The 15,234-nt window shown below is 37.2% G+C and overlaps 1 protein-coding gene across 1 annotated transcript in view; it reads right to left on the bottom strand.

Moving 5' to 3' along the window:
- Positions 1–891: 891 nt before the first annotated feature.
- The window catches only part of ZNF106 (zinc finger protein 106), a 55,414-nt gene continuing 41,071 nt past the window's right edge, over positions 892–15,234 (bottom strand). The window contains exons 15-22 of the mRNA XM_060760923.2: positions 14,857–14,973; positions 14,378–14,569; positions 13,013–13,075; positions 11,950–12,069; positions 9,676–9,747; positions 8,298–8,369; positions 5,521–5,667; positions 892–5,065 (exon numbers count right to left, since the gene is read on the bottom strand). Coding sequence (XP_060616906.2) covers positions 5,009–5,065; positions 5,521–5,667; positions 8,298–8,369; positions 9,676–9,747; positions 11,950–12,069; positions 13,013–13,075; positions 14,378–14,569; positions 14,857–14,973 — 840 coding nt within the window. The 3' untranslated portion in view covers positions 892–5,008. The remainder of the gene's footprint in view (positions 5,066–5,520; positions 5,668–8,297; positions 8,370–9,675; positions 9,748–11,949; positions 12,070–13,012; positions 13,076–14,377; positions 14,570–14,856; positions 14,974–15,234) is intronic.

Raw genomic sequence — 15,234 nt, 5'->3', positions numbered from 1 at the left:
GCCCAGACACTGCCTTGTCAGAGAAAGAAAATATGCCATGCAGGTGAACAGTAAAGTAGTTTACTCTTTGTAGTTCAGAACAACATGACTCAGTTCAAAACAGATATTGTGGGATTTTCTGCCTTGATATTCTGGGATGTAGGGCTGTGTGGAAGGGCCCACAATCATAGCACTTCCAACCATATTGTACTGCTCCAAGGAACAAGTCTTCCATTACATGGAAATTCCACGTCAGAAAAAAATACCAATCTATAAGGAATTTTGGAAACACCCTGGTAAGTGTAAGTGGTTTAACCCATTGTGGTGGCGCAATGGGTTAAATCGCAGAGCTGCTGAACTTGCTGACTGGAATGTTGGTGGTTCGAATCTGCAGGGCAGGGTGAGCTCCCACTGCTAGCCCGTTTCTGCCAACCTAGCAGATTGAAAACTTGCAAACGTGAGATCAATAGGTACTGCCTTGGTGGGAAGATAAACAGTGCTCCATGCAGTCATGCTGGCCACATGGCCCCAGAGGTGTCTCCAGACAACGCAGGTTCTTCGGCTTAGAAATGGAGATGAGCACCAGTCCCAGAGCTGGACATGAAAGGAGAAGGCTTTACCTTTATCTGTGTTTTGTTGTTTCTAGGCATTGAATGTGTCTGTATATGCTGGAATCTGCCCTGAGTCTCCTCGAGAACATAGGGTAGAATACAAATAAATTATTATTATTATTATTATTATTATTATTATTATTATTATTTGTTACTACTACTACTACTACGTGCAATTAAGAATTGCTCCAAGCAAATCCTAAATAACTACTTTCCTGATCCTTATACAAAAAGTCAAGTCATTAATCAAACCCTTCAGAATATTCACAGAGAGACAGGAAGAATTTAGGCAACACCAGACTTCTGTTGTTATAAAGTATATTTATTTTCTTTTTTCTTTTTGTTTATTTAGTTCACAGCTTGTAGTAAAAAGGAAAGGAAAGACCAAGTCATTCTGTGCATGTGAGTTCACACATCTTTACTCATGAGAAAAGTCACACACATCATCCCACAGAAACAAAATAGGGTAGTGAAAGCTTCCAAGAAAGCTATTGGAGTTTATTACTTATGCAGTTTCTCTCATCTACTATTCTTACAGGCACATCAATCTCTTCCTTGTTTTAACTGGTGTACAATTTGAGCCTTTCTGGTTGTGTTCATATTATAATTTTGTACATGAAGAGTGCATACTTTGTCCTTTGCATGAATCCATCTTACCAGGGTCCTAGAAATCTAGGAAAACCAACATTTAGAGTAAGATAGACATTTGTTGTGCATTGCTTTTTTTAAAAAAAACACACAACTAAATGCCATTGAATGTATGAATAAGCTAGAACTTGCAATTTTAAAAATCAATGTTATAGCCAAAACAGCTTACAATCTAACTGATAATTAAAATGCAACCCAGAGCTCACAAGATGAACTGAAATGTGGACTGTAGTTTTGGTGTCTTGATTCATGAAGCCTATTTGTCTCAAGGGGCAAACAGAAGCTGGGTTATGCACTGGCATTCAGTTGTAAAAAAAAGATTGAAACAGCTGAACAACAGAGCAATTCCCTGAAATTTGATACACAAACCATTCCCGCACAGCTCTTAACACACACCAAATCCTTACATTCACTAAATAAGACAAATGGCATCAAATAAATGCCTTTTGTGTTGGGGAAGTGTGTTGGCATGCAGTCCAAATTCACTCCATAGACAGCCCACAACAGCTTGCTCAGGCATTAGCCAACACATAACTTCACACTCCCACACAAGTCAAAAACACACTCCACAATTCCCTCTAGCCACTTCATTTCTATCTCTTTACCTTCAAAACAAAACTTTCTCAAGATAATTTCGACTTATTTGTAGAAAGATGTCAGAAACCCGAAAATGCAAGAACTTGACAATCTACATTTCACAATTTGACAATGAAAATGGCCTTTGTGTTGCCACATTTTCTGTCAGAGACCTAGAGGAACATGCTAACATTTCTGTATAAAGAGGCTGAAGTACAGAAAGCAGAACCTCAAACCAAAAACAAAACAAAACAAAAATCCCTGATATATAGCAGAAGAACTTCTATAACCTGAAATAAGGGACTGTAACAACTCTAACAGAAGTTTTATCAGAGTATAATGAAGTGCTGAGAACTTCCACAATTAAGGGGTAATACTATTTTATGGATATGACATGGCTTAGAACTGTTCTTCTCAGAGTTTAATAAAGGCCCACAAACAGAACCAAACTTTGGTAAGACACAACCGCACACTATTGCTAAATCAGGCTAAAAGCAAATTGTCGCAAAGGCATCCCAAAAATGGATGAAAGGAAAAGTTTTTTTCAACCATCTTAAAACACACACATTCACACATCCTATTACAGCAGCTAAGGAAACAAGTCTAGTGTAGGTTGGTAACACTTAGTACTCTAGTAGAAAAAAATATTTGCAAACAAACTCACTATAAGTAAGAAGTTATCACTGGGGAAGATGCAAAAATTCAAATCCATTCACTCATTATCAAGAATGCACAAACACTGCATGCCACATATTTTTCTCACAAACACACTGTCTCTGTACCTTCATTTCATTCATGTTTAGCTTTAGATGACCTAAAATCAATCTATTACAAAAATGTGTACCCATTTCTCTATGGGTTGAACCCTAGAGCTTCTTGTGGATCTCTTTACAACTTCCCTTAGTTTGTTCTACCAGGAGAAAATAAGTCCAAAGTGCCAACAAACAAAGGACTAACACTGCTTGGAAACCACCTTAAAATAGGCTGCAGAATAAGAGTCTCCTCCTTCACCAAGCAGGTTATCAGGTTATCTAGGCACAGGGAAAGAGTAAAAAGGAAATATTTTATATAGAGCAGTTTTTCTCAATTGTTTTTTCCTCCAGCTGTTTTTGACAACTCCCAAAAGCTTAAGCTAGCATTGCCAATCATCAGAGATGTCGATGGTTGAAAACTAAAGGATAAGAACCACTGAACTACATATAATTTTACATGCTACAAAGTCCACAGCATGTCCAAGTCTTCTGACAAGTTTTCAAGTTGAGCTGAAAACAGCTTCCAGATATAGGTCTGTTCTTAAAGGCAACTATGTGTGCATTACCTTAAATGTCCAAATGTTGTAAACAACCTTTGATCTCTTAATATTTAGACATCATTAGAGACAATAAAATGAAAGAAGTTAAGACCTACGTGGGTAGGCATTTCGAGACAGTTACAGGGATTCTCACTTTCCCTCTGGAATAAATCAAATAAAGACTGAAGCCAGTGATAAGAAGAAAGCTGGCTTAGAGCTAAAGAGAAAAAAAAAAACCCTTTATATAAACTTGAGTAGTGGGAACTGCTACATCCTCCCCAAGAGAACAGCACCAAAGTTCCCACAAACCCATTTCAATCATTCTTAATTATCGTCTTCCCATTATATTGGTTGTGTAGGCTGCTACTTCTACCTCATTACAGTAAATGGTGGCACAACGTACACACATGATATTCTTAGCTTCTTGGATTTTAAAAGTTCCTTGGATTTTAAAAGTTCATGTTTAACATCCAATAGCCTTTTTGTTTCGCAGTAACATTCAAACTACAAAAAAAAAAAGGAATTTGGCAGAAATAAAAACCAGATTACACTAGGGAAAGTGGACCAATCAAAAACACTTTTAAAAACACAGGGTGGCCATGTGTCAACTAGACTGTGTACTGTGATTGTAATGTGTGTTTTTTTATGTTGTTGATTTCATTGTAATTTTATTGTGTGAGTTTTAATCTGTATTTCTCGACTTGTCCCTTGTACGCTGCCCTGAGAACCTTCAGGGAGATGGTGGTGGGGTATAAAAATAAAGTTATTATATTATTATTACTATTAGACAGCAGTGAACATGTTCAGACTCAATGCAGGACTCCAAAGCTCAGCAACTTACAATGTCACAATGGGTCCTAAACTTCCAGGCTCAGGGCCATAGGCCTATTCCTGCATCAAGAAATCACTGGATTTAAACATACGGGTGCAAACGCTTAAAATATGAAATTATTATCTGCACTAGCCTTTGCATCAAGGTGCAGTAATTAAAAGTGGAAGGAACAGGCTAATTGGATGATGTTCCTTCTAGTTTAGATGGATTTTGCTGTTCAGTTTGGAAAAGTCATAGAATCATAGAGTTGGAATAGGCCATCCAGTCCAACCCCCTGCCATGCAAGAACAGCACAAAGCACCCCTGACAGATGGCCATCCAGCTTTTGTTTATAAGCCCCCAAAGGAAGAGCTTCCACCACACTCCAAGGAAGTGTGTTCCACTATCAAACAACTGTTATGGTCAGGAAGTTCTTCCTAATATTTAGATGGCATCTCCTTTCCTGTAATTTGAACCCATTGCTCTGAGTCATTGCATCATGCCTTGAAAATGAAGGCTAACACACAATATAAACTGAAGATTAAAGAGGAAACCATTCCTGCATGCTTATACTTCCCTTTAAGGTCTCTCATCGAAAGAGACATACTATGAAAGGAAAGGCAGCACTCAATATTTAAATGGCATTTTCTGGTCTGTGTTTTATTATCATCGTCATTGCCCAAATCCCAATCTATAAACTACCTGAGAAGATCTGGTATACAACATAAAAACAGAAAGGTGAACAATGTATGTAGGCACCCAGTGTACTAAACATTTCTCTAAATAACACATTTTAGACGTGTGAAATGTATTTTTTGAAAAAGGAAGACATCATAAATGGTCTTGTTGTTACTGTGAATGAGTTCAACGTTGTTTTGTTTGGTCTAAGTCTGTCAGTCATTTCCTTCTCTACAGAGCTGCAAGCAAGATGCTGTCTCTGTATCAAAAAAGAAAAAAGGGGGAAAGGCCTAAGTCCTTTTCCTACTCCAAATATGAATTGGGGAAGAAAAAAGGACTGGGCTTGAGGCGGACAAGGCATGGAATACTTCCAGTTTATAAAAAGGACTTCCCAATGTGGGAGGCGAAAAAGCTTCATGAGTCAATCTTGCTATCATCCTCTGCATGTTTTTCAATATGTCCCACAGCATCCTATAGATAGAGAAGAGGGAAAAAACTTTACCAAACAGAGATTTCACTCAATCAATGATATAGTAGAATAATGGAAATTTAATGATAACAATAATAATAGAGTTAAATAATAAATGCAATAATAACAATAGAGTAAAATAATGTAAATATAATAATAATAATAAGAGTAAAATAATAAATGTAATAATTACAATAATAGAGTAAATAATGTAATTGTAATAATAATAAATAGAGAAAAATAATAAATGTAATAATAATAATAATAATAATAATAATAATAATAACAACAGAGTAAAATAATGAACAACTTTGATTCAAGAATAAGCCGAGAGGGGCCTTTTCAGCCTAAAAAAGGGCTGAAAAACTCAGCTTGTACTAGAGTATATACAATAGTTGATAGTCAATTTCAAACATTCTCTTTAAGTTTTATTTTACTGCAACACTTCACTACATACCTGCTTGGAACCTTTCCTGGAGGTGAAGAAAGCATCACAGTTCCTCCAGCGACACTTTAATGTTTGAAAATTTGGGTTGGTGTGATCATTTAATAAATGCTGCTTCAGGTGGTCCACAACTCCAAATATGAGTGAACATCCATGCCACTGGCAAGAGATATAGAATAGAAATGTTAGAGACAGAATGTTGAGGATATAAAAATTATAATACGAAACAAGCATACAAATCAACATAGGCAGGACCGATATGTAAATACAACACACAAAAGTGAGTACGATCTGACTTATCCCTTACACATATACAAAAATAAGATCTATGCAGGCTATGCTGGCAAGGGCTACTAGGAATTACATTGTAACAACACCTGGAAGGTGATACTATGAACCCCCTGCAGCACTATAAATCCTAGAACCATGTTACTGAAATGCATAAAGCTATTCTAAGTGGAACAGCTTCTATGCACAAAGAACAACAGTAATCTTGGCTGTGATCCAAATCTATAGTTGTGTGCTGCCAAAATCTGCTGTGAAATTGAGCCCAAGACAGCTGAGACGCCTGAAAAGACATGCATCTGCCAAGTAGTCATGCTTCGTCCAGAATGACTATGGGTGAGGGTGGGGGATCATAAATAGTCTCCAGCACTATAGGCTGTAACTCTGCTAGCAGGTGTATAGTTTCTTTCAAATATGATCAGAATGTCTATGCAATACACTGGGACTGATATTTAGAAACTACATATTATGAGAAAGTTAAAAAAATGTCCATAGATAAGGTATTAGGTGGGTGATATGACCTGGTCTTGCCCTTTCAAAATAATAATTATATTATTATCATTAACATTATTATCATCATGCCATCTACCCCCCAATAATTGAACTCAATTCAGGTTAAATTGTTATACAAAAAGATTGACAAAAGTATAAATATAAATGTTAATTTAAAAGAAATTAAACAATTTGTAAAGTCAAAACATCAAAAAAAATCTGTGAGACACTGAGACCATAAAAAGAAATGAAGTCCCTAATGGATCTATGAAAAAGATGAGAAGTTATGTGGTCCACGCGTTGCCCACTTCTGTTGTAAGCCATTCAAAACAATGAAGCCATTCTGGCAGACAAGTGCCTTGAATTCTGGTTTCTACAGCAGCCCTGTGCCAGAAGCAGTGAGTTTCATTGGGTACACTAAATCCAATTATTTCTTAGGCTACTTCCTGATGAGGGAGAGTCTTCTTATTATGATTTATGCTGAACTGTGATTTTTTATTGCAATTGTTATGGATTGGCAGTGTTCAATGTAAGGCGTTGAATTTTGCCAGCTATGTGTAAACCGCTTTGAGTCCCCCTAGAGGTGAGAAAAGCTGTATATAAAAACTGTAAATAAATTCTGCCTGAGACTAAAAACCATCTTTAGTTTAAACAGACATTTCTTTTAAGAAAGAAAATATTATTTTTAAATTTTGTTCCACAATTTAACAATCATACCATTTTAATACATGTTGAGTATCCTTAAGCCAAAATGCTTGGGGTCAGATGCTTTTTGGGGAAAAAAATTATTGTGGAATATTTGCACATACAGAATGCTGCTGTTTTATCTATGTTTTTATTTAATTGTGTTTTTTGCTTTAATGGATTGTTTTGCTTTTATGTCGTGTGAACATTCTGCCCCATATGTAAGCTGCTCCGAGTCCCTTTGAGAAGATGGTGTTGAGGTATAAGAATAAAGTTATTACCATCATCATCATCATCATCTTGGAAATGGTACCCAAGTCTAAACATAAAATGCATGTATGTTTAGTAAACAGAGTATACAGATAAGCTACAAGTAATTTTATACAATATATTTAATAATTTTGTGCAAGAAGCAAAGGTGTCATTATCTCAGCCAAATTCAGATTTTACAGCATTTTGGATTTCTGGAATAGTAATAGCCAATCTGTATAACTGTATTTTAAGTAAAGGTAAAGGTTTCCCCTTGACATTAAGTCTAGTTGTGGGGGTTGGTGCTCATTAAGTCCGATTCTGGGGGTCGTGCTCATCTCCATTTCTAAGCCGAAGAGCCAGTGTTGTCCGTAGACACCTCCAAATTCATGTGGTCGAGACGATTGCATGGAACGTCGTTACCTTCCCACCAGAGCAGAACCTACTGATCTACTCACATTTGCATGTTTTCAAATTGCTACGTTGGCAAAAGTTTCAATTAATACCTGCCAGTTTTTAATCTTATCCCAAAGATGTCGAAACTCTTCAAGGTTTATTCTTCCAGAATCATCTGCCTGTAATTTTTATATTCAGTTCAATAAGGTAAAGATACAACTAGACATTAAGCCTAGTCATATCCAACTCTGGGGGTGCTCATCTCCATTTCTAAGCCAAAAGGTCATGTGGCCAGCATGACAGCATGGAGTGCCATTACCGTCCTGCCAAAGCGGCACCTATTGATCTACTCACATTTGCATGTTTTCAAACTGCTAGGTTGGCAGAAGCTGGGGCTAACAGCAGGAGCTCACCCCACTCTCTGGATTCAAACCGCCAACCTTTCGGTCAGCAAATTCAGCAGCTCATCTGTTTAACCACTGCACCACTGGGGGCTCCTAATTGTATTTTAAATGGCCACTTTTTACATGCTTTTTATATGGCTTTGTACTGTTATATTTCATTATTTTACTGTTAGTCGCCTTGAACATATTTTAAGAATAGACAGAGTACAGAGGTAACAAATAAGTTAAGCTAACAAACAGATTTCACATCTAACTAAGAAAACTGTTTTTAAACTCTACCCAACAACGATAATTCTGCATCAAGTTCAGCCGAACAGCCTGGATGCTACCATCATAACAACCTGTATAGATCTGGAAAAAAGGAGAACAAACAAATTTTATTAATAAGACTAGAAAAAAAAATCCAAATCAAACTAAGGTGCTAAATGGCATTACTGGATAAGCTAAAATTCTTGATTTACTTTGCAGTAGCTTCCAAACATTAGGAAAAAGCACTTCTGGAAAAGGTTTCAAAAAGTATTTTTACAGTCTTTTAAAAGAGAACAAGCAGAACTGGAAAGTGAATACTAAACTACTTAAAAACCCTTTAGTTTCAATATTTCATGAATAAAAGAGTTAATATTAGTATTAAAAATATTGTAAGTACTGGTTAGCCTATTCTTAGCTCTTTAAAAACATCCTCCTCATTAAGTTTGAACTTAAAATTCAAAATATATTAGGGGAACGATCACAAGAACAATCATAAAACGTAGGTTGCTTATAGTTATGAAGCCCTTACAATGCACTTGGGATTATTCCCTGAATAAAGGTCCAGCTTAATTACATTAAGTTGAGCTCAAACTTATGTGGGTGGAACCAAGTTGAAATCTTTGAGTCAAATTTGATTGAAGGCAAATCTTATTTAGGAGGAGCAAAAAGGAAACATTTGTGACAAAGCAATCTAGGCATTGACAGGTGTTCTAGGCCACTTACACAACAGAGTATGAGTCACAAGGATATGAGAAATGTTCTAAAAATAGAAAAAGGGCATGTGTGTGCAAAAACAAAAAAAATGCAATCCCAATACCTCTATATCGGTCCCAACATTGCTGACCTTCCCAAAGCACAGGGAGCAAGAAATTTAAGGGACCCTGTTTACTCACGTTCCTTTGAATTCAAATTCAAGGCTCTGTGTGATCGAGAGTATTGTAGTGGAGTTCCTTAACCTAATAAAATTCCACTAGAAGGGCCAGTATCTAACCAGGATCAACAACACCTATTTACTACTATTGCCATTGTTATTATACTGTATATGCATGCACATAGAGATGTGTCCCATGGTTCTCCTGGTGATGGTTTCCAATGGGCTGCTGCTCTGATATTGCTTTGATGTTTGCAAAAAAAAAGTCACTTTAGCTTATGTTAAAGCTGAAAAATCTTATTTCACAGCCAACAATAACAATGGGGCAAAAGTACTGGAAGCAAATTTGTGCTCATCGGATACAATTGTTTCTGGCTTTCCTTGAACCTTACTAGGGACTTTCAAGGGTCCATAGTAACAATGCTGTGAAGGATGAGGTTCTTCGCAGATATTTGGCTAGGGAGACTAACCCACTCCTGAACAATTATTTCATTGAGGGACCCCATAACTTGATGGAAAAGAAAAGAAAAATATTACCATGCTCTTATGAATGGTCATGCACATAATCATATCCGAATGTCCTCCATAGACTTGCAAACGATCATGGGACTTGAGGTGGGAATGGAAAAGGGGAGAAAAAAGTAGTTAATAACTGCATACATGAATAACTGCATAAATAAAGTAGTCAATAATTGCATACATTTCTTTTTAAAATGTGCTCACAGAGCTAATATGTACAGCTAACAACCTTCCACTTCTTGGGGAGAAGCATACTTCACAATGCTATTTCAATTCTCAAAATGCTGCCAACCCTCCTGCCACAAAAAGCCACACTAAATGACCTCAGAAAAAGATGTTAAAACAATTAAAGGCTTCTAAATATTCAAATCAAACTACCTATGCATGATGAGCTAACCTGCAAACTGCAAAAGAAACAGAAAACACAGCTCAAGGTGCTCATAAAATTGCCGCTTTTTCAGTAAATAAATGTTTCAGCTTGTGTACTCTCTTAAGGCCTGCTTCATAGAATCGTAAGAGTTCGAAGAGAACCCCAGACCCATTCAGGTCATCTCCATTCTGTCATGCAGAACACACAATCAAAGCATTCCAGACAAGATGACCAGCCAACCTTTGCTTAAAAACCTCCAAAGGAAGAGACTCCACCACCCTCAAAGGCAACACATTCCACTGCTGAACAGCTCTTACTGTCAGGAAGGTCTTCCTAATGTTCAGGCAGAATCTTTTCCTGGAAGGATTATTTAGAATCTAACCTCGATTATTTCTAGACAAAAAAACTCTGGGACTATTTAATTCCTTTTCATTTGTCTAGTAAATGGTCTGAGAGTTCCTGATCAAAGTATTTCTGAAATTAGATTTCTAAATAGTCTACAAAGAAGACCTAATGAATGCACGCAGACTGAAATGCATTTGAGCTTATTAACTAAATAAGCAAACATCCTCTGAGCATCTTGAGACACAGCTCCAGTTTCATTTACAGATTTTACTTTATGTAAAATTTCTGCTCTTCTTTTAAACATGTAACACAATCCTAAGAATAAACTTAACTCAATCACATGCAGATGCTGTTAATTTTACTACAGGATTTATCTAAATGACAAAAATAGGCTATCAAGTGCCGAACTTTTTTTTTTTTTACTTTTTGGATCACAGGTCCATTTTGGTTGAGGGATTCCGGATCTAGAGTTCCAATTTACTGTATTCTAAAACTTCCAATTAGAAAGTAACAGACGCTGAAATCTGCACAGCTGCTTCTCAACTCATTGTTTCGAGACATTGAATGTTTGCCCTTATGTCTGTATATGTCTGAATATGCTGGAATCTACCCTGAGTCCCCTCGGGGAGACAGGGCAGAATACACATAAAGTGTTGTTGTTGTTAAAAACCCAATTTTGAAATATGATGCATTGCTCTAAATTGCATCTCACTGAATGTTTGAATAATAATAATAATAATAATAATAATAAATTTATTAACGTATTTATACCCTGCTATCATCTCCCAAGGGACTCGGTGCGGCTTACATGAGGCCGAGCCCACAACACATCAATCACAAAGCAATAACAACAAATAATACAAAGAAATAAAATAAAACTCATAACAAAAAAGAAATAAACATTTAACAATAACACAGTGACAGTTAAAACCTATGGCTGGGCCAGATGCAATAATTAAAATTTAAAGATAATGCCGAGCATGAACAGATGAATATGGACTAGGATATAGTTTTCAGAGAGGGATGGGGCAGGCAGACATTCCTAGATCCATAGTAAAGTGCATTTAGAGGACATAATGCTGGGAGTTTCTAAAATATTTCCATAGGATCACATGGGGAAAAGTACAACATTTAATATAAGCAGTCCCCAAAGTACAACATTTAATATAAGCAGTCCCCAAATTACAAACAAAATAGCTTTTATAGGTTTGTTCTTAAGTTGAATTTGTTTGTAAGCACATTTTTAAGTGTGCCCCTGTTTAAAAGATTTCACCCCATTTTCTTTCCCTGTGATTACTGAATTTTGAAAAAAATGGTTTGTTGTGGAAACAAAGATTGATTATTAAGCTTCAGTGAAGACACCTTTCCCCCATGATAAGTCTTCAAAGAGTGAATTTCCTTTCCTAAGGCTAGATTCCTTTTGTCTTACCCCTGTTCTTAACTATGAGTCATTTGTAAATTGGATGTTTGTAACCTGGGGACTGCCGTACATATAAAAGTCAGTAGATATGGCTTTTAAATTGGAGTTATGTTGTATGGCATTAAAATCAACACATATAAATTCTTTCTTTTTTTACCTGCAGCTCATAAACACGAACACATTTGTCCAAGCAGGCTGTTACCATCACCTTTCCCAAGATGTTCACAACTGTTACTGCATGGTTGTGACCTTTGTAGATCCGCACCAACTCCCCAGTCTGAAAAAAAGGTTATCAAGTGATGGATAAATCAGAGACACCTGCCACTAGCATAGGCCACATGTGATCCCAGACTATTTTTACAGCTCCCAGGCATCTCCTCAAGCCGTACAGAAACCCATGACAGTAGAATTTAACGGCAAACCAGGAATTTCTCCTTTAAAAAGCAGAAAAATAGCTTTTTAAAGGAAAAACTCTAACATCTGTTATTCACAGAGAAAACAAATGCACAAGTGTTACAGTCTGGGGTGTAATGGACGAGAGGAAAAATGCCAATAGCACCAACATAGAGAGGACAAAGTATTATTCTGGCAACTTCTACAGCTGTAAATATTATAAGTGTATATTTTAATAATCCAGTCTGGTATAGTGGTTTGAGTGCTGGATTAGGATTCCAGGAGACCAGATTTCATATCCCCAATCAGCCATAGAAATGTGCTGGGTGGAAAATGACAAACTCTTCTGAATCATTATCACCAAGAAAATCCTATGATAGGATTGCCATGTCTCAAAGTCATACTGAAGGCACAATGCCACAAATATTTTAATACCTGGCTAAGATAACTTCTCATATAAAATAATACACAGCATGCCAACTATGAACATATGTGCTTCACTTTCAGATACTCCAACAAACCTTGTTTCCATGAATGTTGGAGAAACATGGCAGTTTGTACATCTTTCTTCAACATGACACATTGTGCGCATTCAGTGTTTGGATGTCTAAAGTAACATACAAAATAGATTGCAATAAGCTGCCCTAAAAGCGCAACTTAATACCAGTTTGAGAAATCTGTAGTAGTGGCTAAGATTCTGGTTTCAGTAAGGAATTTAGGAAACTGTTTGGAACTGTTATATGCTAGGAAACCTGAAATGTTTCCTGTTTTTTTTTAGTTTCAAACACATTCAAAATCACTTTGTTTAAACTGTATGAGCAACTTACATGTATGTTGTGGGCATGGACAGACTGGTCACTGGAGCCACTGAACACCAGATCATTCACAACCTTGGAAAAGACAACCAGACATCCAGTCACTCATAAAATTTCATCAAGAGCTGCTCTCTTCCTTCTACCAACTCTGTTTAGTAGATTTAAAGCCTATTGCAAAAACACAAATATATGAACTGTGAGAGCTGTTCAGCACTGGAACTCTCTGCCCTGGAGTGTGGTGGAGGCTCCTTCTTTGGAGGCTTTTAAACAGAGGCTGGATGGCCATTTGTTGGGGTTCTTTGATTGTGATTTTCCTGCTTCTTGGCAGGAGATTAGACTGGATGGCCCACAAGGTCTCCTCCAACTCTATGATTCTATGAAGTACAGGCAGTCCCCAAGTTACAAACATCTGACTTACAAACAACTCATAATTAAGAACAGGGATGAGACAGCAGGAAGTGAGGGAAATCAACCCCTCAAAAGAGAAATTCACTCCTGAAAGAATTATTGTGGTGAAAAGATGTCACCACTGAAGCTTTATCAGCAATCCTTCTTTCCACAACAACCCAAATTTTCCAAAACCCAATTATCACAGGGACAGAAAGTGAGGTTCAATCTGCTATACGGGGGAGGGGCACAAACTGCAAAACAAACATCCAGATGGAATGTAACTAAGGTATGTACCACCGTGGCCAGATCTAGCTTTTCAAGGAACAGACACATTTGGCGCACCAGTTTTAATTGTGCAAAGGCCCTCCCAGCCACCGCAGATACCTGAGTCTCCAGGTTCAATACTGGAGGACCCCCAAACTGTGGGAGTTTCACTTGCAGGTGAAACGTCAGGAGAGAATGCTTCTGTAATATGGCCATATAGCTCGAAAAACTTACAACAACCCAGTGATTTCAGCCGTGAAAGCCTTTGACAATACATAGAACTGATCTTAAAAAAAGCTATTTTGTATTGATTTTTGCTATGGGTCTTCTAGGAGTTGTAGTCCAGAAAAGCAACCTTTTAAATTCTCAGAACTGAAATCTATCAGAAACAAACTCCAGTGATAGTGAGAAAAAGAAAGCAAAGGAATCCGAACAAAAGGCAACAAAAGGGGGGAAGAATGACTCATACTTATGCTATTGGATGAGACTAAAAGGAGAAAAGTTATAGCTTAGTGGCAGAACACACACTTGTGGAACATCTTTAGTTTAAAAACCTGGAATTTCATGTAAGGTTGGAAAGACCCATTTGAAGCTCCAAAGTGCTTCCGGTAATTAATGTATACCAGACTATGGGTTTTAGTTACAGATTTTGAAAGGCTCAAACAGGTAGAAACACCAAAGATTAAGTTTGCCCATGTAAAGCATTCATTTAAAGCTACTTGCCTTCATACAGAGTACAGTTTTGCTGTGACCTTCCAGGGTCCGAAGCAGAAGTCCGTTTCGGGCATCTCGGACACTGATTGTAGAATCATAGGATCCCACTATCAGCAATCTTCGTGCCCCTTCTTGGGCTGTGGCAAGACTGCTGATTGCTCGGGGACCGTGGCATTCAAAGACATCAAGTTGCTTGTTGTTCTGGAAAAACACACATTTTAACACATAATCAGTAGCCCTTTACTAATACAACCCCATTTCAAGAAAGCATTTTTGAGGGTGTGTTTGGATGTTCAAGCAAAAAACAGGTGCCTTTTACTGACCTGAAATCTACGCCACTAAAGTGCTAAGCCCCCATTTATTTCAGCTTTTAAAATAAGCTCTTAGTTAAAAATATGAAAGCGGGGGGTTTTTTTTTCAGTATTAGTTAGCTGCAACTGCCACAACATTTAGAAATGGCTCTAATGGAATACACCTCAAATGCTTACCTTTAAACTGAAAGAAACCACATTTCCATTTGCAAGTCCTGCATAAAGGATCCTCCATCTACTATGCAGGCAGAGCACACGGTCATCAAGTTTAAACTGATCCAGAAGTTTTCTAGTCTGTTAACAGGAAGACAACAGTGATAAATTTAGTAATTGAGAGATTTAGTGATCCTCTTTAGACAAAGTGGCCCTAAAGAAGAAATCTGAAAGCGATCTTTGTTAATTAATCATATTGTATGGAGCTGGCAGGCCTTCATTCCAAACAGCAGTTATGTCCATTGAGGCACACTGAGTGAATTAGCAACTTAATTGTAAAAGTGAACTGAACTGTATAAATAGGCTCACTTTTCCAAATGGTAACATGTAGATCCAGAGTAC

This window comes from Anolis sagrei, chromosome 1, assembly GCF_037176765.1.
Source record: "Anolis sagrei isolate rAnoSag1 chromosome 1, rAnoSag1.mat, whole genome shotgun sequence".
In the NCBI taxonomy this organism is placed as follows: domain Eukaryota; kingdom Metazoa; phylum Chordata; class Lepidosauria; order Squamata; family Dactyloidae; genus Anolis; species Anolis sagrei.
This window is presented reverse-complemented; position numbering and strand designations above follow the sequence as displayed.